The sequence below is a fragment of the Sparus aurata genome, chromosome 16 (genome assembly GCF_900880675.1).
Source record: "Sparus aurata chromosome 16, fSpaAur1.1, whole genome shotgun sequence".
NCBI lineage: Eukaryota > Metazoa > Chordata > Actinopteri > Spariformes > Sparidae > Sparus > Sparus aurata.
The window spans coordinates 154,126-181,426 of record NC_044202.1 but is presented as its reverse complement, the minus strand read 5'-3'; the positions used below and the strand labels follow the sequence as shown (position 1 = coordinate 181,426).

Genomic DNA, 27,301 nt, shown 5'->3' with positions numbered 1-27,301 from the left:
TACTGCAGTATTATAGCACAGTACTGCAGTATTATAGCACAGTACTGCAGTATTATAGCACAGTACTGCAGTATTATGCCACAGTACTGCAGTATTATAGCACAGTGCTGCAGTATTATGCCACAGTGCTGCAGTATTATAGCACAGTGCTGCAGTATTATAGCACAGTACTGCAGTATTATAGCACAGTACTGCAGTATTATAGCACAGTGCTGCAGTATTATACCACAGTACTGCAGTATTATAGCACAGTACTGCAGTATTATAGCACAGTACTGCAGTATTATAGCACAGTACTGCAGTATTATAGCACAGTGCTGCAGTATTATAGCACAGTACTGCAGTATTATAGCACAGTGCTGCAGTATTATAGCACAGTACTGCAGTATTATGCCACAGTACTGCAGTATTATAGCACAGTACTGCAGTATTATAGCACAGTGCTGCAGTATTATACCACAGTGCTGCAGTATTATAGCACAGTACTGCAGTATTATAGCACAGTGCTGCAGTATTATAGCACAGTACTGCAGTATTATAGCACAGTACTGCAGTATTATAGCACAGTACTGCAGTATTATAGCACAGTACTGCAGTATTATGCCACAGTACTGCAGTATTATAGCACAGTACTGCAGTATTATGCCACAGTGCTGCAGTATTATAGCACAGTGCTGCAGTATTATAGCACAGTGCTGCAGTATTATAGCACAGTACTGCAGTATTATAGCACAGTACTGCAGTATTATAGCACAGTGCTGCAGTATTATACCACAGTGCTGCAGTATTATAGCACAGTACTGCAGTATTATAGCACAGTGCTGCAGTATTATAGCACAGTACTGCAGTATTATACCACAGTACTGCAGTATTATAGCACAGTACTGCAGTATTATAGCACAGTACTGCAGTATTATACCACATTACTGCAGTATTATAGCACAGTACTGCAGTATTATGCCACAGTACTGCAGTATTATAGCACAGTACTGCAGTATTATGCCACAGTACTGCAGTATTATAGCACAGTACTGCAGTATTATGGCACAGTACTGCAGTATTATACCACAGTACTGCAGTATTATAGCACAGTGCTGCAGTATCATAGCACAGTGCTGCAGTATTATGCCACAGTACTGCAGTATTATGCCACAGTACTGCAGTATTATGCCACAGTGCTGCAGTATTATACCACAGTACTGCAGTATTATACCACATTACTGCAGTATTATACCACAGTACTGCAGTATTATAGCACAGTGCTGCAGTATTATAGCACAGTACTGCAGTATTATGCCACAGTACTGCAGTATTATAGCACAGTGCTGCAGTATTATAGCACAGTCCTGCAGTATTATAGCACAGTGCTGCAGTATTATAGCACAGTACTGCAGTATTATGCCACAGTACTGCAGTATTATGCCACAGTACTGCAGTATTATAGCACAGTGCTGCAGTATTATGCCACAGTACTGCAGTATTATGCCACAGTACTGCAGTATTATAGCACAGTACTGCAGTATTATGCCACAGTACTGCAGTATTATGCCACAGTACTGCAGTATCATGCCACAGTACTGCAGTATTATAGCACAGTGCTGCAGTATTATACCACAGTACTGCAGTATTATGCCACAGTACTGCAGTATTATAGCACAGTGCTGCAGTATTATGCACAGTACTGCAGTATTATGCCACAGTACTGCAGTATTATAGCACAGTGCTGCAGTATTATGCCACAGTACTGCAGTATTATGTCACAGTACTGCAGTATTATGCCACAGTACTGCAGTATTATGCCACAGTACTGCAGTATTATACCACAGTACTGCAGTATTATGCCACAGTACTGCAGTATTATAGCACAGTACTGCAGTATTATAGCACAGTACTGCAGTATTATGCCACAGTACTGCAGTATTATAGCACAGTGCTGCAGTATTATAGCACAGTACTGCAGTATTATGCCACAGTACTGCAGTATTATGTCACAGTACTGCAGTATTATGCCACAGTACTGCAGTATTATAGCACAGTACTGCAGTATTATAGCACAGTGCTGCAGTATTATAGCACAGTACTGCAGTATTATGCCACAGTACTGCAGTATTATAGCACAGTACTGCAGTATTATGCCACAGTACTGCAGTATTATGCCACAGTACTGCAGTATTATAGCACAGTACTGCAGTAGTACTCTGCAGAGTAAATATGTGTTGTTTGTGTTCAGGAGATCGGGACCGGAGGAACTTGTCAGTGGAAGATCTGCGGTTTGGATCCGTCGACCACGCTGGCTCTTTACTTTGAGGTGGTTAACCAGGTGAGCACACCTGACCTCTGACCTTCAGAAGGTCTGAGATCAGCCTCAAGCTCCTGATTGGTTCATTGATTATGGCTCTGGACTGATGACTGTAAACAGGAAGTTAGATGTTTATGACCTCACAGTGATGATGTCACAGGAACTGAGGTTAAAGTATGACACAACACAGTACTTTAACAAAAGAAGAAGAAGAAGTGATTCTGATGTCATCTACTGAAGTGAGGACTCACCTGAGAGAGAGAGAGAGACACTCAGGTGATTTCAGGAGAGATTATAAAGAACAGAAATATTCACTTTCAAATTATACTGATAACAGTCCAGGAGGAGGTAAACAGCGTCAGGCTGCACACATGCTCTGAACCAGCAGGTGGAGGCAGAGAGCACACAGGGAAGTAGAATTAATGTCAGCAAAATAAAAGCACCAGCTCAGGTCAACAAAATAAAAGCATGTGACTGTATCTTCGTGATGAGGTTCTTGAAGGTTTCCTGAAATGTTTTGCTTCCACACAGCAACACAAATAATCACAGAATCATGTCTGATGATATGGTTTATTATTGTAATGATGTTGTTGATAATTAACAAGCAGAGCTCGACACTTCTGGCTGTCATGAAGTGAACCTTTGACCTGATGGTGGCGCTGCAGGTCACAGGATCAGTCTGTGCCATTCTCAGACAAACCAGGAGGGAGTCATCCTCCAACGTTTGACTGTCAGATCAGCTCTGAATGTGTCTTCAGTTGTATGAACTGAGATGAAGACTGTTATTACCCACAGTGCATTGTGGCTGGAGGTCAGCAGGTGTTGCTGTCTCTGGACTGATGGTGAAGCAGCGGTTGTGTGTGAGCTGTGTTCATCACGGTGCTGTTGGTGATTTTGGTGAAGATGGCGGGTGTGTTGCTGCTGTAGTCCTTGAAGTTGTGCTGATGTGATTGGCTGTGTCCAGATGGAGGGCAGAGCTCTGAGGGCGGGACTCCAGAGGCGTCCTTGAACACATCAGCATTAACCTGGTGAGGCTCTGACGCACCGCCGCCCTGTACCTGCTGCACACACACACACACACACACACACACACACACACACAGTCATGTTCCATCCTGACATTTATTTGTGTGTGTGTGTGTGTGCGACGTGCAGCCAGGATTGGCTGCCGGTCAGACTCACGTCTGCGTCATGCAGGTGATCCACGGGTTTAGAGCAGTGCTGCTCAGAACGAGCCAGGCAGAGAGAGCAGAGGTCACTGCTGGACTCTGATGACCGCTCAACGTCTCGTACAGACACACTGAGACGAAGGGCAGCCAGCACACCAGCAGACACGCTGAGAGACAGACAGGCAGAGAGACAGACAGACAGGCAGAGAGACAGGTAGGTAGAGACAGACAGGTAGAGACAGACAGGTAGAGAGAGACAGGCAGAGAGACAGGTAGGTAGAGACAGGTAGAGACAGACAGGCAGAGAGAGACAGGCAGAGAGACAGGTAGGTAGAGACAGACAGGTAGAGACAGACAGGTAGAGAGAGACAGGCAGAGAGACAGGTAGGTAGAGACAGACAGGTAGAGACAGACAGGTAGAGAGAGACAGGTAGAGAGAGACAGGTAGAGACAGACAGGTAGAGAGAGACAGGCAGAGAGACAGACAGGCAGAGAGACAGGTAGAGACAGACAGGTAGAGAGAGACAGGTAGAGACAGACAGATAGAGACAGACAGGTAGAGACAGACAGGTAGAGACAGACAGGCAGAGAGAGACGGGTAGAGAGAGACGGGCAGAGAGAGACGGGTAGAGAGAGACGGGTAGAGACAGACGGGTAGAGAGAGACGGGCAGAGAGAGACGGGTAGAGACAGACAGGCAGAGAGAGACAGGTAGAGAGAGACAGGTAGAGACAGACAGGCAGAGAGAGACGGGTAGAGACAGACGGGTAGAGACAGACGGGTAGAGAGAGACGGGTAGAGACAGACAGGCAGAGAGACAGGCAGGCAGAGAGACAGACAGGTAGAGACAGACAGGCAGAGAGACAGACAGGTAGAGACAGACAGGTAGAGAGAGACAGGTAGAGAGAGACAGGTAGAGACAGACAGGTAGAGACAGACAGGTAGAGACAGACAGGCAGAGAGAGAGGGTTAGGACACATCAGAATCTGAACTTGAATAGACGCTGAGGCTCATGGGTATTTCTGTAGTCCTAACTACAGTCCTGTAGTTCAGTCTACCTGCAGGCTGCTGTGTGACCATAATGAGAGTAATGACAGAGAGTCATGGAGGTAAACACAGAGACGATCAGCTGTCTTCACAGCTCATCTCACTCGTTCAGCGTGTCCTCTGCTCCTGTTGTCATGGCAACAGTTTTATGACCACATGTTTCTACATATCAAGCAGCTTCCTGTCTGTCACGTGTACAGACTGATAATACAAGCCTCTCTGTCCTCACACATCCAACTAGTCAGTTATTCCAAAACTTTACCGCCCTCCAAAATAATTCACCTCAGCCTGACATATATGTTGTATTTGTGTTTGTGTTTCCTGCCAGTGGGACTGCAGATGTAAATAAGCCTAAGGCGAACTCTGGTGCAATGCATTAAATGGTTACATTTATGCTTTAGTTGCACATTGTCCCTGACAAATCAAATTGAAATGAATAAATGTATAGTTTATATGTTAGAATGTTTTTGTTTTTGAGCCTCTGTGATCTCTAAGAGAAGCTTTTTAAAGACCGGAGGGCTCTGATTGGACGTGTCAGGGACCAGTCACGTCAGAGCATGATCTCACCTGAGGTGGTGACCATGATGATGGAGCTCCTCAGGTAGTTGTTGGCAGGGACGTAGTAGCAGTGCAGCTCGTTGCACATGAACGTCCCCCTCCTGGCCTGTTTGCGGGCCACGTAGACGATGTATCCGTACAGAGAGCACATGGTGACAATCGGCGCCACGATGCCCGCAGCCATCCACAGCAACACAAAGTACCTGTTATCAGGGGTGAAGCTCGGGCAGCACAGGAACCGCGACTCGCTGTAGACGTAGCTGCCGAACCCCAGCAGGGGCAGGGAGGCGGTGGCCAGGCAGAAGAACCAGACCAGGACCAGCACCGCCCGCCTCCGCCCGACTGTCCAGATGCTGCTGTAGCTGAGGGCGAAGCAGAGCTCAGTGAACTTGTTGACGGTGGTCCAGGTGAGCGAGTGGATGGAAGAGGTCTGCAGGAGCAGGAAGATGAAGCCGCTGCCCTGACAGAAGGCGCCATCGCTGGGACAGCAAGACGGCCACGCCAGGCTGTTGTAGGCGCTTGAGGGGATGGTGGAGAGACCGAGGGCCAGGTCGCTAAGGGCGGAGCTCAGGGTGAGGCCCAGCGTGTCCGACCGGAGCTCCTTGTTCAGGAGGAGCACCAGCAGGAGGAGGAGGTTCCCAAAGATGGAGGCCACACCCAACAGGATCATCAGAGCGCCGTGCAGCGTTCTCAGAGCGTCCGCCATCTTCAGAGGACGTCAGCAGTTACATCACAGGTCAGACCAGCTGCTGTTCCTCCAGCCTCCACTAGATGCCGCTCAACAACCTCTAACTGAAGTGAAGAGGAAAGTCAGTGCATGTGATCACATGACGGACACTTCTGTCTCCATGACAACAGAGCAGCTTCATCCACCGTCGACAGAGTTAAAGTCTCCACATTGTTTTTCTCAACCAGAAGAAACAGATTGTCCTGAGAAAAGAGACGCGTGAGCTCAGAACGCTCCTGGGTGAGGAGGAGCAGGGCGGAGGCTCCTGGGTGAGGAGGAGCAAGAGGCTCCTGGGTGAGGAGGAGCAGGGCGGAGGCTCCTGGGTGAGGAGGAGCAGGGCGGAGGCTCCTGGGTGAGGAGGAGCAGGGCGGAGGCTCCTGGGTGAGGAGGAGCAGGGCGGAGGCTCCTGGGTGAGGAGGAGCAAGAGGCTCCTGGGTGAGGAGGAGCAGGGCGGAGGCTCCTGGGTGAGGAGGAGCAGGGCGGAGGCTCCTGGGTGAGGAGGAGCAGGGCGGAGGCTCCTGGGTGAGGAGGAGCAGGAGGCTCCTGGGTGAGGAGGAGCAGGGCGGAGGCTCCTGGGTGAGGAGGAGCAGGGCGGAGGCTCCTGGGTGAGGAGGAGCAAGAGGCTCCTGGGTTGAGGAGGAGCAGAGGCTCCTGGGTGAGGAGGAGCAGGGCGGAGGCTCCTGGGTGAGGAGGAGCAGGGCGGAGGCTCCTGGGTGAGGAGGAGCAAGAGGCTCCTGGGTGAGGAGGAGCAGGAGGCTCCTGGGTGAGGAGGAGCAGGGCGGAGGCTCCTGGGTGAGGAGGAGCAGGGCGGAGGCTCCTGGGTGAGGAGGAGCAGGAGGCTCCTGGGTGAGGAGGAGCAGGGCGGAGGCTCCTGGGTGAGGAGGAGCAGGGCGGACCTCAGCTTCAGATGAACTGATGTGTGATGAGCCACCGTTGACTGAAGCTGAACACTCAGTTTGTCTTAAATCACAGCAGCTGTTTCCTCTCACCGTCACTGCTGCTCACCTCAGATTCGCTCCACGTCGAGTTTGGGTTCTGGATGAAACGTCCTTGGTGTTGTTCAGTCATCTGTGATATAAACAGCCTGTTGGTTGGACCACACAGACAGCGCAGTTTAAGTCTGATGAGTCACTGCGGTCACCAGACTGCACCTGAACACAACGACAGTGTGATGTTAAAATATCCTCAGCTTGTCTCCACCAGAGGAACCAGCGTCGCGATCAGCTCCTGGACCTCGAACAGTTCCTCTGTTCTGCACCTCAAAACTCCAGAGTGACCCAGGAACGGTCACAGAGAGTCCAAATTCTTCATCTTCATCAGGTGGAAATGTCAACTCAAGTCCACCCTCAGGTTCTGTGTTCCTCCTGGATTTACCTGGTAATCAGCGGTTCTGTCTTCTGTCCGTGTAAGGTCAAAGGTCAACCAGACGAGAGCCAGTCAGTGATCAATATTGGTGATCAGATTGATCTTGACAGTTTAGATCTGAGAGCATCAGAGTGTGATCAGCTCTGAAGGAGAGGACGGACTGCAGGAGGCGTGTCCTGCTGTGTGTGCGTGTGTGCTGGCAGCGTTGCCGTGGTGCACCTGTCAGTCACCTGCTGGGATGATAATGAGAGGACACACACACTCACGCACACACACACACAAACACTCACGCACACACACACACACACACACACACACACACACACACAGTTTTTTGTAATGTCAACAGACTCCCTAAACATTCAATATCCTGTGTGTGTGTGTGTGTGTGTGAGAGAGTGTGTGTGTGTGTGTGTGTGTGTGTGAGTGTTGTGTGTGAGTGTGAGTGTGTGTGTGTGTGTGTGACTCAGGTAATAACAGGTGTGCAGGTGTGTAATCATCATCATCATGTTGAGCCTCAGAGCACTGAGGAGCTCAGGTTGGGTTCAGGGGAGAAGCAGCCAATCAGAGAGCAGAGTGAACCACCTCTATGTTTATCTGGTCATGGAGGGTTGATGATTGATTAACGCTCCCCGACAGTTAAAGGAGATGATCAGGTTATTGATTACCGATCGATCCGATGTCTGTTGTTTGTGCTGCAGCACAACGCTCCGATCCCTCAGGGCGGCCGCGGAGCGATCCAGTTCGTCACGCAGTACCAACACTCGTCAGGACAGAGACGCATCAGAGTCTCCACCACCGCCAGGAAGTGAGATCACACTGTCATATACATACACGTTTACATCACCTGCTCTGCTGGGAGACGTCACACTCATCTCTTCTTCTGTGGTATCTGCATCTACAGCTGGGCAGACGCTCAGACTCAGATCCAGAGCATCGCAGCATCCTTTGATCAGGAGGCGGCGGCCATCTTGATGGCGAGGCTTGCAGTGTACCGGGCAGAGACGGAGGAGGGGCCTGATGTGCTGCGGTGGTTGGACAGACAGCTGATCAGACTGGTACTGCGCGGCTTAAAACAGAAACATACAGAGTCAAGTGTGTGAAAATACTCGATGGTTGTAACTTCAGTGTTTCTGTTCAGTGTCAGAAGTTTGGAGATTATCACAAAGACGACCCGAACTCCTTCAGGTTCTCTGAGACCTTCTCCCTCTACCCTCAGGTGATCCACATCCCATAATACTCTGCTGCTACAGCCCATAACCTGTCGCTCGTTGTCTCCTATCGCTCACCTGTCAACCTGTGCTCTTCTGTTTTGTAGTTCATGTTCCACCTGCGGCGCTCTCCGTTCCTGCAGGTGTTCAACAACAGTCCAGATGAGAGTTCATATTACAGACATCAGTTCAACAGACAGGACCTGACACAGGCGCTCATCATGATCCAGCCTGTGCTCTACGCCTACTCCTTCAATGGACCCCCTGAGGTTCTCATACTCCTGTACACACCTGTACCCACACCTGTACCCACACCTGTACTCGCACCTGTACACACTCCTGTACCCACACCTGTACACACTCCTGTACCCACACCTGTACACACTCCTGTACCCACACCTGTACACACTCCTGTACACACTCCTGTACCCACACCTTTACACACTCCTGTACCCACACCTGTACACACTCCTGTACCCACACCTGTACACACTCCTGTGCACACTCCTGTACCCACACCTGTGCACACTCCTGTGCACACTCCTGTACACGCACCTGTGCACACTCCTGTACCCACTCCTGTACACACTCCTGTACCCACTCCTGTACCCACACCTGTGCACACTCCTGTACACACTCCTGTGCACACTCCTGTGCACACTCCTGTGCACACTCCTGTACCCACTCCTGTACCCACACCTGTGCACACTCCTGTACACACTCCTGTGCACACTCCTGTGCACACTCCTGTACCCACTCCTGTACCCACACCTGTGCACACTCCTGTACACACTCCTGTACCCACACCTGTACACACTCCTGTGCACACTCCTGTACCCACACCTGTGCACACTCCTGTGCACACTCCTGTACACGCACCTGTGCACACTCCTGTACCCACTCCTGTACACACTCCTGTACCCACTCCTGTACCCACACCTGTGCACACTCCTGTACACACTCCTGTGCACACTCCTGTGCACACTCCTGTACCCACTCCTGTACCCACACCTGTGCACACTCCTGTACACACACCTGTGCACACTCCTGTGCACACTCCTGTGCACACTCCTGTACCCACTCCTGTACCCACTCCTGTACCCACTCCTGTACCCACACCTGTACCCACTCCTGTACCCACACCTGTGCACACTCCTGTGCACACTCCTGTGCACACTCCTGTACCCACACCTGTGCACACTCCTGTACACACTCCTGTGCACACTCCTGTGCACACTCCTGTACCCACTCCTGTACCCACACCTGTGCACACTCCTGTACACACTCCTGTGCACACTCCTGTGCACACTCCTGTGCACACTCCTGTACCCACTCCTGTGCACACTCCTGTACCCACACCTGTACACACTCCTGTACCCACACCTGTACACACTCCTGTGCACACTCCTGTACCCACACCTGTACACACTCCTGTACACACTCCTGTGCACACTCCTGTACCCACTCCTGTACACACTCCTGTGCACACTCCTGTACCCACACCTGTGCACACTCCTGTGCACACTCCTGTACCCACTCCTGTGCACACTCCTGTACCCACACCTGTGCACACTCCTGTACACACTCCTGTGCACACTCCTGTGCACACTCCTGTACCCACTCCTGTACACACTCCTGTGCACACTCCTGTACCCACTCCTGTACACACTCCTGTGCACACTCCTGTGCACACTCCTGTACCCACTCCTGTACACACTCCTGTGCACACTCCTGTACCCACTCCTGTACACACTCCTGTGCACACTCCTGTGCACACTCCTGTACCCACTCCTGTACACACTCCTGTGCACACTCCTGTACCCACTCCTGTGCACACTCCTGTACCCACACCTGTACACACTCCTGTACCCACACCTGTACACACTCCTGTGCACACTCCTGTACCCACACCTGTACACACTCCTGTACACACTCCTGTGCACACTCCTGTACCCACTCCTGTACACACTCCTGTGCACACTCCTGTACCCACACCTGTGCACACTCCTGTACCCACTCCTGTACACACTCCTGTGCACACTCCTGTGCACACTCCTGTACCCACTCCTGTACACACTCCTGTGCACACTCCTGTACCCACACCTGTGCACACTCCTGTGCACACTCCTGTACCCACTCCTGTGCACACTCCTGTACACGCACCTGTGCACACTCCTGTGTTCCCAGCTTGTCTTTATCTTTTTTTGAATATGAAGTTCCAAACTGAAACTTCATAGAGCAGCTGCAGTCAGACTGATTGTTGATTGATGCAGGTGATTGATCAGTGATTGATCAATGATTGTGTGTTTCAGCCGGTCCTGTTGGACAGCAGCAGCATCCTGCCAGACAGAATCCTGCTGATGGACACGTTCTTCCAGATCCTCATCTACCATGGAGAGGTACATACACACACACAGACATACACACACACACACACACACACACACACACACACACACAGTGAATTACTGGACATGTTTTCATGGATACAGTCTGGTGTTTCTGATGTTGTTCAATACACCAGTACGGGCGTTGTCGACAAAAATCGATAATAGAAATGGTCGACAATGAATTCCACTGTCGACTATTGTCGCCAGACATGTTTTTTCAACGGAGTGAGGCATCTCACTTCATTACAATCTCTGCCGAGAGTCGCACATGCGTCTCTGCCGAGCAGTAACGTATACAGAAATGATGACGCCTACACAGCAGCTACGCGTACCAAAACTTCTAAAGTTTGGGAGCATTTTAGCCTGGATACGGCGCATAAAAAGATTACTTGCAAGGTTTGCAAAGCAGACCTTGCGTATCATGGCAGCACCTCTGTGATTTAAAGAGAAAGCACGTCGGACAGTTGAACGAAACGGAGTGTGACTCGTCTCGGTAAGATTCAAGTAACATTCAAGCCAATACGTTTTGTTTTTGATGTACATTGTACAAACCATGACAGGTTTGTGTCCAGGTTGTATCACACAGTCCATGTTTACAACTTGAATTTGGACAACTCTGAATGCTTTATTTTCAGCTGTGTATCTACAAATGTCAGTCGTTAAAACCGACTGACTGATTTCAGTCTGTTGAGAATTGTAAAGTTCTTTTGCAACAGACTGTATAGTTGACCACTGAGTGTACTTCCCAAAATGCACTTAATATTTGTTTTGTTTACTGTTTTACTGCTGCTAATGTGCCTGCCCTTGGTTTACAGGAAAAAATGTTTACGTGATTTTAATGTATTATTTATTTTTTATAAAACACATTACTTATAAAATGGACAGAGGTTTATTTATTTATGGATTTATGTCTATACTGACCGAGCACTGTGCCTAATTGGTTTTAGATAGGACATTTTTATTTACTTTTTGTATGAACCGGCCTATCAGCAGCAAAGTTGAATAAAAGATGCATTTTTCATTGAAGTACCCATCTTTCTTGTGTTTATTATCATTTGCCACATAATTAAAGCAACCTTATGCTAAATTCAAGAAAAATTTGATAATTATCCGATTAGTCGACTAATCGTTTCAATAGTCGGTGACTAGTCGACTATTAAAATAGTCGTTAGTTGCAGCCCTATACACCAGCTGTTGTTTACTAAACACTGAGAACACCTGATCCAGGTGTGACAGGTGTGACAGGTGTGACCTCCTGATCAGTCTTAGATTCACAACTTAAACTGTGAACACGTAAATGAGATCTCCAGACGTGTTCTGTTCATCGTGTTTCACCACTGAGACTTTAATGAGCAGAATAAAGTCACAGCTGTTTAATTACAGAAACATTAACATCACATGAAGCTGTAAATCATCTCAGTCATCCTCAAACCTCAGCAATGATTCACTTTACAGCCGTTATAAAACATAATTAACCTGTCTGTCTCTGACCCGTCTGTCTCTCTCTGTCTGTCTCTGACCCGTCTGTCTCTCTCTGTCTGTCTCTGACCCGTCTGTCTCTCTCTGTCTGTCTCTCTCTGTCTGTCTCTGACCCGTCTGTCTCTCTCTGTCTGTCTCTCTCTGTCTGTCTCTGACCCGTCTGTCTCTCTCTGTCTGTCTCTGACCCGTCTGTCTCTGACCCGTCTGTCTCTCTCTGTCTGTCTCTGACCCGTCTGTCTCTCTCTGTCTGTCTCTCTCTGTCTGTCTCTGACCCGTCTGTCTCTCTCTGTCTGTCTCTCTCTGTCTGTCTCTCTCTGTCTGTCTCTGACCCGTCTGTCTCTCTCTGTCTGTCTGTCAGACGGTGGCTCAGTGGAGGAAGGCAGGTTATCAGGAGATGGCTGAGTATGAAAACTTCAGACACCTCCTCCAGGCTCCGGTGGACGACGCTCAGGAGCTGCTGCACACTCGCTTCCCGATGCCCCGATACATCGACACGGAGCACGGAGGCAGCCAGGTGGGCCCCACACACCTGGATCAGTGCACACACACACACACACACACACACCTGGATCAGTGCACACACACACACACACACACACCTGGATCAGTGCACACACACACACACACACACACCTGGATCAGTGCACACACACACACACACACACACACACCTGGATCAGTGCACACACACACACACACACACACCTGGATCAGTGCACACACACACACACACACACACACACCTGGATCAGTGCACACACACACACACACACACACACACCTGGATCAGTGCACACACACACACACACACACACATGGAACTAGTGATGATGATGATGATGATGATGATGATGATGATGATGATGATGATGGCGGTGGTGGTGGTGTGTTCCAGGCTCGCTTCCTGCTCTCCAAAGTGAACCCATCACAGACCCACAACAACATGTACGCCTGGGGTCAGGTGAGCTGTCGACCTTTGACCTTCAGACAGGTGTCAGTGTCCATGTGAGCTCTGCTGTAACGTCTCGTTCTCTCTGCAGGAGTCTGGAGCTCCCATCCTCACAGACGACGTCAGCCTGCAGGTGTTCATGGATCACCTGAAGAAGCTCGCCGTCTCCAGCGCTGCCTGACCTCACCTGTCGCCTCACCTGTCGTCTCACCTGTCGACTGTCTGCGATATGTTTAGTCTTTTACTTTGCGTTTGCTGCCTGAGTTCTCTTGACAACCAGTCGACCATCTAACCATCGAGCCAATACAGCGCGTAGACAAACAGTCACCTGCCCGCCTTCTAGTATCAGCCAATCAGCAGCAAGTTTCAGATCTATAACAACCAGAAGTGATGCATGTTCAACGTCCAGTTAGCGAAAACTTATATATTCAGACTTTTCTGTCGTTTGTTTCATTTTTACTCCTGAAAAGAAAAAGTTAAAGTTTGGTTGAATTTGTCGCCACGCCCCTTATTTAAAGGAGCGGATCAGCAGATCAACACGTTTCAGCCAGAACCAGAACCTTTACGTCACACATGATAAACGTACACTTTGAGTGGAACAGTAAACTTTACATCATGCAGCACACTTAAGCTGCTTTTTGTAAGAGAGTTGATTTTTCCAGGACAGCAGTCGACCGTCCTACAACCCCGGAGTCGTTATCTGACGAGCTGGGAATGAGACTCAAATATCAACTTTTCTAAAGAAAAGCACGTTTAACGTCATGTTCAGTAAACTTTACATCACAGCTTTGACTTCAGGTCATTTTGTTGTCTGTGCAGCGCTGAAGTCTAACAGATTTTAATACTTGATGGGATCCAACAGCTGCCTGGAAAAGAAACAACTCAAGAAGAAGGAATGATCAGAGGGGCTGAAACGTATGAACGCAGCGGGCGGTCTGCTGCTTTAGAATCCAACATGTCCATCGTTTCTCCGTCTCAGCAACAAATCTCAGTTTTTCAAAACGAGCAAACAAATGTAAAAAGTGTGAAGGAAACTTTGTGCCGTCGTCAGAAACAAGACAAACTGAAATGGTTTCACACGGTGTCGGATGTTCCGTCAGCCGGATGTCTGTCAGACGTTCACTGATCGGATCAGAAACTAAAAGTCTTCCTCATCTTGAGTTTGAACGTGTTGATCATCACTGAACTTTTGACTTCAGCTGTGTGTCTTTTGTGTTTGTGATGATGGACATGTTTGATGAAGCTGCGGCAGCTGTTTGTTTTGAACCTGATGTTGAGCAGTGATAAGTCATAAGTCGTATTGACAGAGAGGACGTCTGTTGGTCGTCCCGTTTCTCTGTGAAGCCGTTGAACACTAAAAGTGGCGAGGACAGAAAACCTGTCGATGTTTTCATTCTGTCTTTGTTCTGTTTCTAATAAAACTGCTGACGAGAGCTCGCTGTGTTTCTGGACTTTGTTAATGAGACGCTGACGACTCTTGCTCTCCAAACATTGTTATCACTTTTAGTTTGTACTGTCTCCACGCTGCTGACTCCTCCCTCCTTACTGACCCTGTCGCTATAGTGACAACCCTCCTTACCGAATCTGTTGCCGTGGTGATGAACAAACAGAAGGAATGAAGCTGAGCCTCCAGATTTGATCATCGTTGTCGTGCCGACGTCTGAAACAGAAAAAAGAGATGATGAAGATGGTGATGATGAAGGTGGTGATGATGAAGGTGGTGATGATGAAGATGGTGATGATGAAGGTGGTGATGATGAAGGTGGTGATGATGAAGATGGTGATGATGAAGGTGGTGATGATGAAGATGGTGAGGTGAGCTGCAGGTTTTGTCCATGACAGAGCACCAACAGAGCAGCAGGTTCAGAGCATAAATCTGATAGGACTTACACACACACATCATGGCAGTGTTACCATGACAACAGTAGTCTGTTAGTCATAGCTCCGCCCTTTACGACCTTTGACTTCCTGTCATTCTTCACACACTTCCTCCAGGAAGCAGGAAGCATCTGGGTCACTGTGACAACAATCATCCTCCACTGAGAGTGTGTGTGTGCGTGTGTGTGCGTGTGTGTGTGTGTGTGTGTGTGTGTGTGTGTGTGTGTGTGTGTGTGTTTCCACTGTTTGTTCAAACACAATGGGTGTGTTCGTGTGTGTGTGTGTGTCTAATCAGTCTGATGAGATTCCAGGACTCTTCAATGACTCCTGGATCTTTCTCAGCCTCTTCTGTCCAAAGTGACTGACAGTGATTCATTCACACACTGATAGTGGCGGCTGCCATGTGAGACCAGGCAGCACACCAGGAGCAGTTTGGGGTTCAGTGTCTTGCCCAAGGACACTTTGACATGCAGACCAGGGGAATCGAGCCAGCGACCTTCTGATAACAAGACGCTGGCTCGACCCACATTCAGAAACAGTTAAACACCGCAGATATATCTGCCGTCATGGTGTCCTGGAGAAAGATTAGAACCCACATAAGTAAACTTCAAGGACTGAATAAAGCAACTGTGTGTGTGTGTGTGTGTGTGTTTTCCTTCAGGACTGGTGGAGCCTCAAACAGACATCTGACAGCTCTCAAAGACCCCTGGAAACGCTTTAAAAGGTGCTTGAATCCACTCACTGACAGTTTGAAACATCCTCAAGGAACTCTGGCATCTCTCAAAGACCTCTGAAACCTCTTCAAGGACTCCTGTAACTTCTTCAATGACCACCAGAGCATCCTCCAGGACCCTCTTCAGGATCTATGCAAGCGTTTTAAGGCACAATGTGATATCCTCCAGGACCCCTGGAACATCCATGAAAATGAGAGATCAGATTTGTTCGTTTTAAATTCAGAAAAAAATTTTTTAAGAATTATTTCTGTAGTTGATGTTTTTATTTAACTCCTCGTGTCGGCCAATCAGAGAGCAGATCTCAGCAGAAGCACCTGTCACTGCTCAGGTTCTCTGATCTGGATCATTAAAACGATGAAATTGAGAGTGAGGTTTGGTCCATATTGTTTGTTTCTGGTCTGTGTGAGGGAGTGACGGCGTCTCTCTGGAGGAAACTGAACCACCGTATCAAGACACAACACACTTCCTGTCCTGGAGGAAGTGGGGAGGAAGTGGGGAGGAAGGGGGAGGGGGGGGGGGGGGGAGGGGGCAGATGTGGTAGACGAGGGGTGAGGCCGGCAGTCAGTCTGTCAGCAGAGCTACTGTGGATGAGACACCACTACAAACTGGGAGAGACTGGAAGACAAGAAGGAGGACCTGAAGGAGGAGGAGGTGCTGGGGAAGAGGTCAGGAGGAGAAAAGAAAAAGAAGAGAAGAAAGTGAAGCAGGAGGAGAGCTGAGGGACTGTGTTGAAGAAGAAAAGTGACGGTAAGAAAACATGAAGTTCATTAACGAGAACACAGTCTGAACATCAGATCAATTGTATTTCTACAGTCTGTACAGTGAACGACATCGTCGGTCCTCAGACCTCGATTCAAGAGAGTCTTAGGACAAACGGATGATTACAGAGATAAAGATCCTTCAGACATCCTGAGACACAGGAACACCCTGTTTACTTCTGATTATCTGTTTACGTCTGTAGAAGTTTTTTCTGAACCCTTCTGTTCCCTGAAATCTGCACTTTGTGGCTGAGTTGGATTTTGACGCGTGCAGATGAAAGATGAGTAGAGGAGAGTTTCTGGTTGGTCCCTATGACCATTCATCGTTACACCAGGTTGCGTCATTTTACTCAGGTTGAGTTTGAGGTGATGAGCAGCTGTCCAAGCAGAGATGATGCAGACTTTCAGAGATGAGCGTCACAACGTGGCTGTTGGAGGAGGACGAGGGGAAAGAGAGGAACAGTTGGTGTCGTCAGCAGAACAGTGGTCAGAGAATCCATGTGATGTGACTGCAGAGCCTCGTGATCTAGTGTTAGTGGAAACAGAACCGGTCCTGATACTGAGCCTTGAGGGGCACCAGTTTCCAGACAGCAGGGTTTGGAAAAGGAACTGTTCCATGTGACCTGACAGGTGAGATTTGTCAGATATGATGTGAATCAGGTTAGAGCTGAGTCAGCGATGTTCAGCCAGAGAGGAGAGGAGGATTTGGTGGTTGACTGTCAAACACAGAAGATAAGTCGAGGAGAATGAGGACTGACGAGTGGGACGAGGTTCTGGAGGCACCGAGTGACTCAGTCACTGTGAGGTTCTCATAGATTCCGACAGCCAGGGAGGAGGAGAGGGAGGATAACAGAGTGGAGGAGGCTTCTTCTGTGGACATTAGAGAGAATAGATCTGTGGATGGTAGTGAAGAAAGAACAGTAGAGGAGAGAGTGGAGGGATTCTGAAGACAAGGTCGAGTTGGTTCCCAACATCATCTCTGGGGGGATGTTGAAGTCTCCCAGGACAACGAGCGGTGTGCCATCGTCAGGGCAGCAGCTCAGGAGGGCGTCCGTCTCATCAGAGAAGTTACCGAGAGGACCGGGAGGGAGAGAGATCACCACAATGTTGAGTTTGAAAGGAAGTGTGACAGAGATGGTGTGGAATTCAAAAACAGTTCTGGGTCGGTGGTCCAGGGGAAGGACCTGGTAGGACCACATGGGGGAGACGAGGAGTCCAGTTCCTCCTCCTCAACCTGTTTGTCTCGGGGAGTGTGAGAAGGTGTAGGCAGGTGAGAGGGCAGCTGGAGTGGCAGTGTTTTCTGGGGTGATCCAGGTCTCGGTAAGGGCCAGGAAGTGGAGAGTCTGCAGGGAGGCACAGGATGAAATGGTGTCCGCCTTCTTGACTGCAGACTGGCAGTTCCATAGACCCCCCAGTACTTCAAGTCCAGTACTGGTGGAGAATGTCTGATAGCAGAGATTGGCTGGGTTACAGCCTCCAGCAATGTGATCCAGTGAAATCTTCTGTGGTTTGATGTCCTGACTGGGACTGAGCAAAGTCCATGGCTACAATCGGCTGTAGACAGTGAGTTACTTTGACTTCCTCTACAGACTCCTGCAGGGAGACTCCCTAACCCTGAGATTCTACCAGATACGTATCCGCTGCGTTACGGCTCCAATCCGGTTTTGCTCCGCCATCTGCCGTCCGGCAACCCCCACCGGTTGCGTTTTGAGTCCGCCACAGTGCAGTATGGTCGACAGCTGGCGTCACAAGGCCGAGGAGTTCCCGCGATAATCACATGATCACTCGCGACTGCAGTTATAGGTTTGTGTTTTAAAAACAACAACAGAAATAGAAGTCCTGCGTATCTGTTCCGGAGGGCTTCGGACTGCTGGAGCTGGACGGAGCAGATACGCAGCGCAGCGGACCTGCTGGAAGTTAACACAGACTACAGTGAAACCATCACCTCTGCTGGCGTGGCGGAGACGGAACGCAGCGGACACGTATCTGGTGGAATCTAGGGGTCAGTCTTTGTTTGAGAGACAGCGAGATCCCTGCAGTGGCAGTGGCAGTCCGTGGCAACCTGTGGCATCTCCTGGCACCCGCTCGGCAGTTCAGAAACTCCTCCCTTGACTCGCTGCCAATAGGAGCGGGGCCACATTTCCTGGGAAAACCAGTTGGTCTGTATTTGCTGTTACGACAGTCACTCTGCTATCAGGTGATTGTTTAGCAGCATATTCTACTTTTAGTGCTATTTCTATTTACTTAACCACTTCCACCATGGAGTCATGATGAATACAAAATAAAATTATAAAGGAAAAATCGGCTACTTGTTTACACATTTTAATATACAAAGTTTTGCACATTTTCTCTTTGTTTTGCATTTCTTAATATTATCTAAATATATATTAATATCTGTTCCATAGCATTAATGTGAATGGAAAATATTGTACATATTGTACTATTCTTACTCTTATATTTAATATTTAATATTTTACATTTCCACCCAACGGAATGCACCTCCTACAGGCCTATCTCCCTCTTAAACACAGACACTAAAATTTTGGCCAAGGTCTTAGCCCGTAGGTTGGAGAATGCACTTCCCACAATCATATCCAAAGACCAAACAGGCTTTGTTAAAGGCAGGCAGTCTTACTTTAATATAAGACGTCTGTTAAATATTATCTACTCTGCCTCTGAAGATGTCCCTGAATGTGTTGTTTCCCTCGATGCAGAGAAAGCATTCGACCGCGTTGAATGGGCCTACCTATTTGCTGTGCTGAACAAGTTTGGTTTTGGTCCAAACTTTACTTCATGGATCAAATTACTCTATTTGCGCCCCACAGCCTCAATTCGTACTAACTCTCAACGGTCAAGACCCTTTAACTTACATCGTGGAACCCGTCAAGGGTGCCCTCTCAGTCCCATGCTTTTCGATCTGGCTATTGAACCACTTGCCACTGCACTCCGCTCTTGCAAGGATATATCTGGTATCTGGAGAGGTGACACTGAGCATAGGGTCTCACTTTATGCTGACGACCTGCTGCTCTTCATCTCTTATCCGACGGTCTCTCTACCCCCTGCTCTGTCGCTTCTCAGTCAGTTTGGTAAACTTTCAGGCTATAAATTAAATCTCAATAAAAGTGAGCTCTTTCCAATCAATAATGAGGCATGTGCCTTAGACTTTACCAGTTTGCCATTTAAAATTGAGAACAATACATTTTCCTATTTGGGCATATCCGTGACAAGGAAGCACAAGGATCTTTTCCAAGAGAATCTTATCACATTGTTAAATCAAACTAAATATACCCTAACACAGTGGTCGCCCCTGTCGATGTCTCTTGTAGGTCGCATCAATTCAGTCAAAATGATAATTCTGCCCAAATTTCTATACCTTTTTCAGGCCTTACCACTCTTTATCCCCGGATCCTTTTTTCAACTTCTCGACTCAGTTATTTCTTCATACTTATGGCGGGGTAAACGACCACGTTTGAATAAGATTCATCTTCAAAAGACCAAGGTGGCAAGGGGTCTGGCCCTTCCAAACTTCCGCTTTTACTATTGGGCTGCTAACTTGCGCTGCCTTGCTTTTTGGTCCTCCTGTTATGGCCAGCCTGATTGTCCTGATTGGGTGGCGATGGAGTTGCAATCAAATGATAGTTTGTCAATTCTCGCACTTCTTGGATCCTCACTCCCACTTGCCTCATTCAAATCAATCAGAAACCCAGTGGTGAAACATTCTCTAAAAATCTGGGCCCAGTTTAGGAAGTATTTTGGTTTCCATAATTTTTCTCTCCTAAGTCCCATTGCATCAAACTACCTTTTCAAACCATCCTGTCAGGATTCTGCCTTTCAAGAATGGCACAGGAAGGGTATTGTACGTTTTAAAGATCTGTTCATAAACAATAGTTTGGCATCATTTGAGCAGTTAAGCAGGAAATTCAGCCTCCCTAAGTCCAATTTTTTCAGGTATCTTCAGGCAAGGCATTTTGTTCTCTCTCAGATGCCCGGATCTGTAACAGCGACAGACTCGAACGTTGTTGACACTGTCCTTTCTATAGATCCACTTAAAAAGAGGCTAATTTCGACTCTTTATGGCAAGCTGTTGGATCTTAGAAGTGCCCCCACAGATAAGCTTAAAACAGCATGGGAGGAGGACTTAGGTCTCCTTTTGTCAGAAGACACTTGGGTCTCCATACTTAAATTGATCAATTCAACCTCCCTCTGTGCAAATCACTGTTTAATTCAGTTTAAAGTGGTACACAGGGCTCATATTTCCAAAGCAAAACTGTCTTCCATATACCCGGGTATTAGCCCATACTGTGTCAAATGCAAACATGTGGAAGCCTCTCTCATCCACATGTACTGGTCCTGTTCAAGCCTTAATAAATATTGGAGAGAAGTCTTTCATACACTTTCTCAGGTGTTAAACATCAAATTTGATCCAAACCCATTGACTGCTTTGTTTGGGGTCATTGAAGGGGAGGAAAAGTTAACTACAGCAAAACAACGCACTTTATCTTTTGTCTCCCTTCTGGTTCGACGAGCAATTCTGCTCAGGTGGAAGGATGCTCTTCCTCCCACTCATACACAATGGCTGGAAGACATCATGTCCTTCTTAAAACTGGAGAAAATCAGATACTCACTTCAGCATTCAAATAAGAAGTTCCAGAAAATGTGGGGTCCCTTCCTAAAAGCTTTCCAGACTATGTAAAGGCTTGGCCCTTGACTACAGCTCAAGTACGCTGCATTCTTCTCACTCACTCCTAGTACAGGCTTTAGGTGTAACAGTGATCTATGATATGACAAATACTCTGGCAGTGACAGGGGAGGGATTGTTTTGTACACTGTTTTTGTGTTTTGTTTTTATTATTATTATTTTTTTTCTTTCTCTTTTTTTTTTTTTTTTGGATTCTTACACATTCCACTGGTGCATGTTGTGTTTGTTTTACCATACTCCTTTCATGTCTCTGTAATGGCTGTAACACACTGCACATTTGGTACATTAAGAAAACTTCAATAAAAAAGATCTTGAATAAAAAAAAATATTTTACATTTCCCTGTGTTTATATTATTCTTATTTTATATATTTCCTTGGTTGTATTAGATGTTTTACGACTACTGTTTGTATGCTTCTTCTTTACTATCCATCTGTGCTGCTGTGACGCTGGGATTTCCCCATTGTGGGAAATCTTATCTTAAGCAGCAACAGAATGACAATGGACACTGACAGTGTTGGAAATATTACAATATCTAATATGAAATACAATTATGAAAATATCTTAACATAATAGGTGCTACACAACTATATCTGCCACAGCCTGCCACGGCCTGCCACAGACTACCACAGACTGCCACGGACTGCCACAGACTACCACAGACTGCCACAGACTGCCACAGACTGCCACGGACTGCCACGGCCTGCCACGGACTACCACAGACTGCCACGGCCTGCCACAGACTGCCACGGCCTGCCACAGACTACCACAGACTGCCACGGCCTACCACAGACTACCACAGACTGCCACGGACTGCCACGGCCTGCCACAGACTGCTACAGACTGCCACGGCCTGCCACAGACTGCCACAGACTGCCACAGACTACCACAGCCTGCCACAGACTACCACAGACTACCACAGCCTGCCACAGACTACACGGACTGCCACAGACTGCCACGGCCTACCACAGACTACCACAGACTGCCACGGACTGCCACGGCCTGCCACAGACTGCTACAGACTGCCACGGCCTGCCACAGACTGCCACAGACTGCCACAGACTGCCACGGCCTGCCACAGACTACCACAGACTGCCACGGCCTACCACAGACTACCACAGACTGCCACGGACTGCCACGGCCTGCCACAGACTGCTACAGACTGCCACGGCCTACCACAGACTACCACGGACTGCCACGGACTGCCACGGCCTGCCACAGACTGCTACAGACTGCCACGGCCTGCCACAGACTGCCACAGACTGCCACAGACTACCACAGCCTGCCACAGACTGCCACGGCCTGCCACAGACTGCCACGGCCTGCCACAGACTGCTACAGACTGCCACGGCCTGCCACAGACTGCCACAGACTGCCACAGACTACCACAGCCTGCCACAGACTACACGGACTGCCACAGACTGCCACGGCCTGCCACGGACTACCACAGACTGCCACGGCCTGCCACAGACTACCACAGACTGCCACGGCCTGCCACAGACTACCACAGACTGCCACGGCCTGCCACAGACTACCACAGACTGCCACGGACTGCCACAGACTACCACAGACTGCCACGGCCTGCCACGGACTGCTACCGACTGCCACGGCCTGCCACGGACTGCCACAGACTGCCACGGCCTGCCACGGACTGCTACAGACTGCCACGGACTGCCACGGACTGCCACGGCCTGCCACGGCCTGCCACAGACTGCCACGGCCTGCCACGGCCTGCCACGGACTGCCACAGACTGCCACGGCCTGCCACGGCCTGCCACAGCCTGCCACGGACTACCACGGACTGCCACAGACCACGGACTGCCACAGACTGCCACGGCCTGCCACGGCCTGCCGCGGCCTGCCGCGGCCTGCCACAGACTGCCACGGACTGCCACAGACTGCCAATGCCACTGGGAGGATCTGACGCTGTAGTGATTAGCCCATATGTGCTGGATTTACCTCATGCAGGCTTGGCTCCACCCCGCAGTCAAGCCTATTGGTCAGAGCTGACTTGGACGAAACTGCAAACAACACTAGATCTACAATTCCCTCTGACTCATCAGCAGAAACTTCACAGCTTCTCTTTCCTGGACAAAATGAAAACAGGTTGTAAATAAAACAAAAAAAAAACTGAGAAAGGCTGGGACCTTACACAAGGTGTGTGTCTTTGTACGTGTGTGTATATGATATCACAGTCCAGAGGCCACACGGTATCACACGCGGTCAGAACACTGTCTGCCCTCTCAGCCACGCCCAGGTGGGTTATTAAGACCTTCCCCTTGGGCTCCACCTTCAGCCTAACTCCAATTCAAGTGACCTCGAGATGGAGACGGACCTGTGGCCATACACAATCACTCACTCATTCTCATATACAAACACACACACACACACACACACACACACACACTTAATCTCACTCACAAACCAATAAGAAGAAAGATCATTTAAGAATCAACATAAAGCTCAGCTTGGCTACAACATGTGATTATCTGTTTACATCTGATTGTTGTTCACCACGATTCAGACACATTAAAGGAGCACTCTGTAGTTTTAATGATTTTTTTTTTTTTTACAATATTAATGAGTAATAATACAAACTGTTTCCATCAGTGAATAAACAAGATGTTCACAGAGGGAATTAAGGTCCCAGAACACTGTGAAGATAGAAAGGTGGCAGGGTCCACCACATATAAACAAAGCAAACCTCCTTTGACGTCAGTTTGTCTTCTCATTATAAAACTACAGAATGCTCCTTTAACTGAATGCTTTATTTTTGACAGGAGCGTCTCGTTGTGTTTCTGTTAACTGCGGATTTACATTCAGCTGATTCCTGATCATTTCTGTCTCATGAACTCTGGTGCGACCGACACTTTGAACTGAACCGAGCAGAACTGTTCTGCTGTTTGTGTCACTGACTCTTCACAGTCAAACAGAGTTGCAGCGTTCTGCTGAACAACTGAAGCAGCTGAGACTTGATTTAAAACAGAGAAACAACCACAGAAAACATCAGATGTCTCCAACAGCATGTCTGCTGTGATCTCAGTCTGCAGGAGAGAACACATCACTAACTGATCTCAGACCAGATTTAACCCTGTGACATGCGGTTGCTAACACTGTTAGCTTAGCAGCTCCAGTGAAGATTTCAGATTAAAACAGGATGTAACTAATGTCTTTTCAAATTAAATCCTGGTCTTCAGCCTCCATCTGAGAACCGGACTGAACCTTTTCTGCTGTCTAAATGTTTTTATGGTCAAACTGAAACAAACTTTTTTTGTGTTCGCAGGGTGACATCATCATCAGGGGTTGAGTCAGAAAACATGGCGTCCTGGTTCTGCTGGATCTGGACAGTTCTCGTCCTGTTCACAAACACCTCGTCTGAGCCGGCGTCTCTGCCACGCTACACCCTCCATGACACCAAGGTCAGCTTCGACCGCGCCATGGAGATCTGCTACCCTGGAGTCCTCACCACCATCACCACCGAGCAGGAGGCCGCCAAGATCCTCCAGGTCGTGTCCAGGTCATCTCACAGTGAGAATCAGTCCACCTTCTGGGTCGGACTGAGGAAGACCAAGAAAGAGTGTGTGGTTCCTACGCTGCCACTGAGAGGCTTCAAGTGGACCGAGGACGGCAGCGAGGAAACGCAGGTGAGCCGTTGGACCGAGGAGCCCGAACCCACCTGCACCAACGCACGCTGTGCCGCGCTGAGGGTGGAGTCTGGCGGGTTGACAGAGACCAAGTGGGGTCTGATCCCTATCAGCTGTAAGAACCAGAACCAGTTCATCTGTAAGCTGACAGATAGACCAACAGGAGCGACACTGAAACCTGCTGCACCAGAACCAAAACGTGACCCAGCTACACCTGAACCAGAAACTGCTCCATCAGCTCTACCTTCACCAGAACCAGACCCTGTTACAGCGGAACCACATAAACCTGGCCCAAAAACTGCTACACAGAGACCAGAACCAACTGGACCTGAGCTGCAGGAACCTGAGCCTGATCCTGGTTCTGTCCCAGAGCTGAAGTCTGACTCTTGTGAGAAACCCAGGGTGGATGGAGCACGCTCCCTGACTCTGGCCAACAGCAGTAGGATCAAGTTGGAGTGCTGGTCCTCGGCTCTGGTGGATCTCCACTGTTCGGGCCGTCCTGCCGTGTGGCGTATGACAGACAACTCGCCCGCCAACCTCACCACCATCTGCCAGCTGTGTGGCCCCTGCAGGCACACCTGTGTGACCGTGGAGGGTTCCTACAGGTGTATCTGCACCGACAAGGATGGGAAACACCACGACGCGGACTCGCCGGAGTGCGTGAGTCCGACAGACAGCAGCCTGCTGTTGTGGGTCCTTGTTGCCGTGGCAGCAGTGGTGCTGGTGCTGGTGGTGGTTGTCGCGGTGACGGTAAAGTGCTGCCTGATGAGGCGGTCAAAGAAACGTGCCATGAAGAAGGCAGAGAAGATGGCGATGAAGAGCAAGGGTGGCAAGGACTCCTTCGAAACAGCCAATGAGAAGGCAGGGAGATGAGGGAACAGAGCTGTGATTGGTCGAGGGCAAATGTGGTGGTCACTCAGTCTGTTGTTGGATGAAAACATGGCGACTGAAACTGAACAGGAAGTGAAACAGTTTATTTTTCTGTTGAGTCTTTAAATAGGATTTTCTGATAAAAAGTTTTTATTGATTTTATAAATGATTGGTGACATCATCAGCGTATAATGAACATGATCAGTGTGTGTGTGTGTGTGAGGCTCAGGTTCTCATGTATATGCAGTATATAATATATAAAGCAGTCTGTGTTAGAGCGCCCCCATGTGGACGGTGTAAAGACAATCCTGTCTGGACCAATCAGAGCCTCTCAGTGACCTGTGTGTATTGACTGGTTTGTAATGACCTGACTCGAACTTGTGTTACTTGTTTTGAATCGTTGTTTTAATAAATAAAAATAATTTAACTCCTGAACAAACTTGTGTTTTCATTCAGAGACAACTTTATAAACTTGATTAACATGATTTTGAAAACCTGAAGAGGTCAAAAGTTTTTGTTTTATTATAATTTCTACTAATGATTAATGACTGATCAGAACTGAATCAATATAAGTAAGGGATAATGTATAGTAGGGGTGTGCATTGGCACTGCCCTCACAATTCGATTCGATTACGATTCACCAGGTAACGATTCGATTCAATTCGATTCTACGATGCATTGCGATGCATCAAAATTCTACTGCACACAACAAAGCAAACTTTTCATCAGTCATGAGGCAATACAAGCAGTCAGATATTGAACAACAGATTATCACTCTCCTGTTTCCCAGGTGTTCCCCTGTTAATCCAAACCCGCGGACAGTTTATAATCATATAGATGCTGTTTTAATGTGTAGTGATTGAGATCCTGACCCACCAAACATCCTGGAAAGTGACGAAGTTAAGTTTTTCGCGTTAAATTACATCATTATACATAATCACCATCAGTAAACAGGACGCTGTCTGACTCTGTCACTCGCGGGGACGGAGGCTGTTTTCTGGGGGAAAGTTCCCTGAAGTCTCGGTCAGGAGGGCTGACGGTCGCGGTGATTTATTTTCATCACAAACACTCGGTGAGTTAAAGTTTTTTGCCGGTGACAGACGCTGTTTTTCATGCAGAAATGTGAGGAAGAGTCGGGAGGACAGACAGGAGGACAGACAGGAGGACAGACAGGAGGACAGGCAGGAGGACAGACAGGAGGACAGGCGGGAGAACAGACAGGAGGACAGACAGGAGGACGGACGCTTCTCCACGTACAGTTGTGGTATTTGTTTTCCTCATATGAGTTGCTAAAGACAGTTACAGTTACTGTGTTACTGTTGTTCGGTCCTGTAACGTTGCTTTGTGGGACATTTCTCTGTATTTAGTTGAGTGAAGGACCTGTGCAGTTATCAGACTGTCAGACCGACACGCCCTCGCTCCGCGCCTCCGGATTATCCGTTCACACTGGGACGGCTCACCAATAATGCGGCCCTGATACTACCTCCAGAGGCGGATCAGCGCCGGAGCCAAATTTCCCCCCGTCTC

The 27,301-nt window shown here is 48.6% G+C and overlaps 3 protein-coding genes across 7 annotated transcripts in view; 2 read left to right on the top strand and 1 right to left on the bottom strand.

The window, feature by feature from the left end:
- The window catches only part of sec23a (Sec23 homolog A, coat complex II component), a 32,494-nt gene extending 17,868 nt beyond the window's left edge, over nucleotides 1-14,626 (top strand). For 3 of the 4 annotated variants that reach the window (XM_030391458.1, XM_030391460.1, XM_030391459.1), the window contains exons 17-21: nucleotides 8,559-8,644; nucleotides 10,688-10,774; nucleotides 12,603-12,758; nucleotides 13,140-13,205; nucleotides 13,285-14,626. In XM_030391458.1, the coding sequence (XP_030247318.1) occupies nucleotides 8,559-8,644; nucleotides 10,688-10,774; nucleotides 12,603-12,758; nucleotides 13,140-13,205; nucleotides 13,285-13,374 (485 nt within the window). In that variant the 3' untranslated portion in view covers nucleotides 13,375-14,626. Of the gene's footprint in view, nucleotides 1-8,482; nucleotides 8,645-10,687; nucleotides 10,775-12,602; nucleotides 12,759-13,139; nucleotides 13,206-13,284 lie in introns of all 4 variants that reach the window. The other variant, XM_030391461.1, reaches the window with a different exon arrangement.
- On the bottom strand, nucleotides 3,143-6,097 carry LOC115565858 (beta-3 adrenergic receptor-like). 2 transcript variants are annotated; one of them, XM_030391462.1, is made up of 3 exons: nucleotides 5,082-6,091; nucleotides 3,482-3,635; nucleotides 3,143-3,360 (listed from the first exon to the last, which is right to left on the bottom strand). In XM_030391462.1, the coding sequence occupies exons 1-3, from the start codon at nucleotides 5,776-5,778 to the stop codon at nucleotides 3,174-3,176; spliced, it is 1,038 nt and encodes a 345-aa protein (XP_030247322.1). In that variant the 5' UTR covers nucleotides 5,779-6,091; the 3' UTR covers nucleotides 3,143-3,173. The 2 variants fall into 2 exon arrangements, with proteins under 2 accessions (XP_030247322.1, XP_030247323.1); XM_030391463.1 differs by lacking the exon at nucleotides 3,482-3,635 and having other exon boundaries at nucleotides 3,235-3,360; nucleotides 5,082-6,097.
- Nucleotides 14,627-16,353: 1,727 nt separating the features above from the next.
- On the top strand, nucleotides 16,354-26,213 carry clec14a (C-type lectin domain containing 14A). Its single transcript, XM_030392333.1, has 2 exons — nucleotides 16,354-16,552; nucleotides 24,544-26,213. The coding sequence occupies exon 2, from the start codon at nucleotides 24,578-24,580 to the stop codon at nucleotides 25,775-25,777; it is 1,200 nt and encodes a 399-aa protein (XP_030248193.1). The 5' UTR covers nucleotides 16,354-16,552; nucleotides 24,544-24,577; the 3' UTR covers nucleotides 25,778-26,213.
- The last annotated feature ends 1,088 nt before the right edge of the window (nucleotides 26,214-27,301 follow it).